The sequence below is a fragment of the Sciurus vulgaris genome, assembly GCF_902686455.1.
Source record: "Sciurus vulgaris genome assembly, chromosome: 15".
NCBI classification, from domain to species: domain Eukaryota; kingdom Metazoa; phylum Chordata; class Mammalia; order Rodentia; family Sciuridae; genus Sciurus; species Sciurus vulgaris.
Genome location: NC_136476.1, coordinates 53,522,431 through 53,527,740, shown reverse-complemented (window position 1 = coordinate 53,527,740; position 5,310 = coordinate 53,522,431). Strand labels below are relative to the sequence as shown.

The 5,310-nt window shown below is 50.6% G+C and overlaps 1 protein-coding gene across 1 annotated transcript; it reads right to left on the bottom strand.

Moving 5' to 3' along the window:
• Positions 1 to 1,825, bottom strand: CCIN (calicin; the record flags this gene model as incomplete). The annotated part of the gene is made up of 1 exon (XM_079111954.1): positions 1 to 1,825. The coding sequence occupies exon 1, from the start codon at positions 1,765 to 1,767 to the stop codon at positions 1 to 3; it is 1,767 nt and encodes a 588-aa protein (XP_078968080.1). The 5' UTR covers positions 1,768 to 1,825.
• Positions 1,826 to 5,310: the final 3,485 nt, after the last annotated feature.

Below are 5,310 nucleotides of genomic sequence, written 5' to 3'. Positions count from 1 at the left end.
TTAAATCCTTTGAAGAATCTTGCAAGGTAGCTTGGCTAGACAGCAGGCGGGACAGTCCAGTGCCTCTGGTGGTGAGGCCAGGGTCTTCCATTCGCCTGTCTTTTGGTCCAGCAAGTAGGCGTTTGGATTGATGGTGTAGTCCTTTGTCTGGACATCACTGGCTGTGGTGACACCCCCACATACAAACACCTTGCTGTCTCCAATGGAGCATATAGCATGGGACACATCCAAGGGACAGTTGTTGGGCAAGAGAGGCACTGAGGTGGTCGTCTTGTTGGCCTTTATCTTCTGCAGGTTGATTTCTACACTCTGCCGGTGGCTGTGCACACAAAGGATATTATCCTGATGGAAAGAGAGCAGAGGCCGGTGGTTGAACTCAATAGGAAAGGTAATACACTGGACCACATCCCCAGTGGTGGTGTCAAAGCAGTCCACTACCCCAACCCGGGAGATGTAGCCTTTCACCAAGCACCGCCCAGTGACAATGTACAGGTTTCGGTCACCCTTGGTAATCACAGCTGTGCCATCCATAGGGATGCTCATTTTCCCTGCCAGGCACCAACATTCCTTGCGATCATCATAACGATAGATGTTGGAGACATATCGCCTTGGGGCAATGCTCCCACCCACTGAGTATACTGTCCCCCCACAGGTCACCATGGTGTGAAAGACAAGCCCAATGGGCAGATCAGGCAACTTGGTCCAGGAGTTGTCATCCATGTCATACCGCCAGGCTGTCTTCAACCCTGAAATCTGCTCAGTGGTGCCACCAGAGATGTAGATGTAGCGACCAGCAGAAGTGGCACTTAGTGCTGCTGCCTTGTAAGGCATCTCTGAGAGCTTCAACCACAGGTTCTCCTGGATGATATAGGCAAACACTCCATCGTTGAACTTGCCATGGGCCTTTTGGCCACCAAGGATGACCACAGAATCAAGCAGGGCCCCTTTCCGCTGGTAGGTCAGCAGGCTGCATGGCCGCTCCTGCTTTCGGTCCATCAGGACACTCTCAATCAGGGTCACATGGGCTGAGCTGTTCTCCATGCCCATCAGTTTGTTGCTGGCAAACATCAGTGTCTTGTTGGAGACTGCATTGAGATTGATATAATTGAAGAACTTCTTGAAATATTTCTCCCGCTCCTCCTTCCGGAAGTAGACCCAATTGACAAGTGCACTGAGAGCCTGGTCCTCATTGAGCACATGAAGGTTTTCATCGCGGAGCAGGCGGCCGAAGATGACAGGTGGGCAGCGCATGAAGTTCATGGAGCCCTCAGGACTGGCCCAGTAGTGGAAGTTGTCACGAATGCCGGAGTAGGCCAAGTCTGATACCTCCTTCAGCTCAAACAACTCAGCTAAGAAGAGGTAGCGCAGACAATTGGCACGGCGGATAGACTTAATAAGGAAGTCATTGCAGTGGATCCGAAGGCGTGGTGTGTTGAAATACTGGGCTCCCCGAAGCAGCTCCTCCACGTTCTGTTCTGAGATCACCACCTTGCCACTGTAGAAGTAGTCCAGCAGCTGGTCCACGGTGGCTGGACTCAGGTAGTTGGGGTCAATGGTGATGAAGAGTTCATCAGTGGTTTTCATGTCATTGCTGGAGATGAGGCTCTTCACCAGTGGAGAGACAGCTGCCAGCACGTTCCGATGTGCAAAGAAGACATGGTGGTCCACGGTGAGGGCCATGTCCCAGTACTCTTTGCGTTTCCTCTGTTTATTCAGGTTCTGTAGCACAAAGCTGTTGTAGTTTTTCTCTGTGAATTCCAATTTCATGGTGATTCTTGCTGGCTGAGGCAGAAGATCAGCAGCAGGTACTGGAGAACAGACTTTCTCAGGCCTTTGGGATTCAGATTGATGGTTGTTTGCAGACCAGTTGAGCAGAGAGGAGTTGGGGGTGAGAGAGAGGATGATGTCACAGAGCAGATGAGGTCATCACAATGCAGGCCCCCTGAGGCCTTTCTCAGAGGCATAGGGCCTTTCTATCCTCTGATGGTTGTAACTTGCCAAGGTTAGATAACCTACCGGGACCTAGAACCCAAGCCCAGAGCTCAGGAAGAAGCTCAGGAATGGGCTGCAATGCCTACCTGGGACTTTCAAACCTCAGTCCAAGGCTTCTTCTGGGATGTCAGAGCCAGTTTGAGTATGGCAGTGTGTAGGGGAGATGGAAAGGGAAAAGATTATCAGATCATTTAGAAGAATTCTCCCAGAAGAGAAAGTGAGACCCAGAGAAGAGAAAGTACTTATTCCAGGTAACAGAGTCATCTGGAAACAGAACATGGCCTGGAACCCAAGCTGCCTGTACCTTAGAACTCTTTCCACCTTTTTGGGAAGTTCCTAACCATTGAGCTTTTCACAGTCTCTGATTCTCAGGATTCAGAGTCCCTTTCTCTGCCAAAGCTCCAGAGCATCCGAGAAGAAAAATTCTATCTTTTGGCTTCTGACCTTTATGGCCATGAACACCATTCTTCAAAATGGAGAGGTGAGGACCACTCATTGAAGCAGGTGTGTAGGAGCTAGCCAGCCCCAGGGATGGGAGGTCCCATAGAGCCCTGATTATTTTTGCCACAAACTGGAACGTTCGCTCACATTTCCAAATGTCTAGTACAATGTTGGGGACTGTAGGGGGTCAGCTGTCTCCATCAGGGGTGGACTTAGACAAGTGACACAGACCTCAGTTTCCTTATTTGTGCGATTTTGGGAGTAACAGTACCTGCTTCAAAGATTAGTTTAGATAAGAAAATGACTAGAGTGGTGAGCGATCGCCCAATGCTAGCTGCCATCCCTTGCTAATATTAACAGCAGTTCGCCATGGTGGTGATGGCTCTGGTTTCGTGATTGTCAGGGAGGCGATGATCCCCATAACGCTTCCTGAAACGGCTTCCGGAGCCTACTGCTGCCGCAAGGTGGGGCTGCAGAGTCACCTCCAGTCACCAGAGCACGCGCCTCCGCGCCGGGGCGCCACCCAAACTGTAGAGACGGAAACCAGCAAATGGGTGCCTGTCCACGGGGCTTTCACCCTCACGGTGCAGAGGCGACCCTGGAATTCAAACGGCAGGATCAGGGGCTCACGGTTTGCCAGATACACACGCGTCGCCACTTTACGTCTAGGGGCACTGAGTCCCAGCGGGGGCCGTCTCGGAGTCACTGCGTCAACTCGGGAGGTTCCTGACCCCGAGGAACCTCCGGGTGGGGCTCCGCAGGGGAGCCCTGGGTCCCGCCGGCACTCCCCACCTCCCGGCGGGTGGGAGGAGAGGCTCTGGCAATTCCTGGGGTTCGTCTGGGGGGCTATTGCCTGATTTAGGACAGGGTAATGGCCAGCCAAAGTCCCCGCGGTAGGGCAGAAGAGCTCATTGGCCACATCCCGACCAGGTTTTAGGGGCTTCTAGGAGGGCCCTCGACATCCAGGCCCTTGCACTTCGCTCTAGCATTGGCAAAAGGGTGTAGAGAGGACCTAACTCAGGTCCTGTCCCTGCTCTTCTCCATTCTGTGCCCCAAGTCCCACTCTGGAGTGTTCCTCCCAGGAAGATTTGGTGTCAGTCTTGAGGAACATGAGCCTCTCCAGCTCTTCCTTCCTGGCTTAGTCAGGGTCTCATTTTTGTTTATTGTCACCCTTCCTCCTTTCATTTCATTCCTTTTCCTTATTTTGGGATTTAGTAATTGAAATTGTTCTTTTCTTAAAACTTACTCTTTAGTACTCTGTTATCTTGATACCTGCATAGAGCAGAGTCTTTTGGAGTAAGGTGACTGTACAAGGCTCAGAACTTCTGTCTGCACCACTGGAAGAATTTTCTCTAAAGACTTCTCCAGCTCTGATCTGAGAAGCAGCTGCCACTTGGCTGCTGATGCTGACGCCTTCTGGCTCCCACTGACCTCGCTGCCTGGGGCATCTCTACCCTGGAGCAGGTGGGGTGGGCCAGCCCTGTTGCTTCATAGGCTCCCACAGGCTTTAACCTTGAGGGCATTTCAGCGGAGGAGGTGGCAGTTATCCTTTGCTTTTGTTTTACATCCCAGAACACTAGAGCAGAAAGGAGCTCTCTCACAGATGCTTCTAACCAGAGTGACCCTGGGGCCGTGGGTGTCATGGAGACCAGAGAGACCTCACTCCATGTGTCAGACCTCCTCCAGGTGGACAAACTGAGGCCCAGAGAGAGGAGGGGGCTTGCTCAACTCATGTCACAAGCTAGGGCTTGGACTCAGGGTTCTGTCACCTTCCTTTGCTCTCTGGTTACAGAGAATGGACTATCTAGCTTGTGCTTGGCTTTGTTGGACTGTGGGGCTTGTCATCTTCAGGAAACCTATTAAGAGCTGTGCATGCAGTTGTGTGCCCATTGTCCCACCTACTCAGGAGGCTGAGGCAGGTGAATCTCATGAGACCAGGACTACGGGGCTGACCTAGTAACATAGCAAGACCCTGTCTCAAAAGCAAAAACAAACAAAAGAGAAGAAAGGGAAAGAAAAAGAAATTCATTAAAGAAGTGCCAGTGCCCACCTGTTCTGCCAGCTTTGCTGTCTGACTCCTTCAGTTCTGAAAAGCAGGTTTTCCTTAATCTCACCAACTGGGGAAAGAGACCCTGACTTACAGACTGGTTGCATTCCAGCTTCTACCACCTGGCCATGTATGTATGTTTGGTGGTGTCCCTAGGAGTCACCAGGAAGTTCATTGACTGGCACTTTGCCAGATGTGACCAGGAAAGAACCTTGGCCAGCTCTCTTTGTCCCACCCACCTTCAGCTTCCTGCCTAGTTCAGCATTTTCTGTTCATGGAGATTTCCTAGGGGAGGGGACCCTAATATATGAATTTGGGGGGGGGTCATCAGATGATATATTTGTTTATTGCAAATCCCTGAAGATAATGAGGGGCATGTTTCAAAGTCACACAAAAGTGGCCTGGAACTGGAAAACTTAGGACCAGTATCCCCTCCTTTTATTCTCTTTCCCACTCATAACTAGGTTGCATATGGCTTTGGTTTGCCATGTCCTATTTTGAACCTAGCACATCCTTATTTTTTAAATTCCATTGGGAAAGTCTCTTCATGTGTCTTAGATCAAATCCCTAGACCATGGTCAGCTTAAGGATTGGTGCCTTGGATCAGCTCTCTACTCTAGTCCAACCAGCTATGTGCTAATGGGTCACATGGTTCAAAACTTGATCAGCTTAAAACAGAAAGGAGCTCTTTCTGCTTTAAGCAACACAGCGTACAAGGGGAGGAGTTGGGGATATCCTGGGGCTTGAGTTACTCAAGACAGGGATTCAGAGTCATGAATGGCTTAGGCCACAAAATAAGAATCAGGCATGAATCACATTGGAAGAAAATA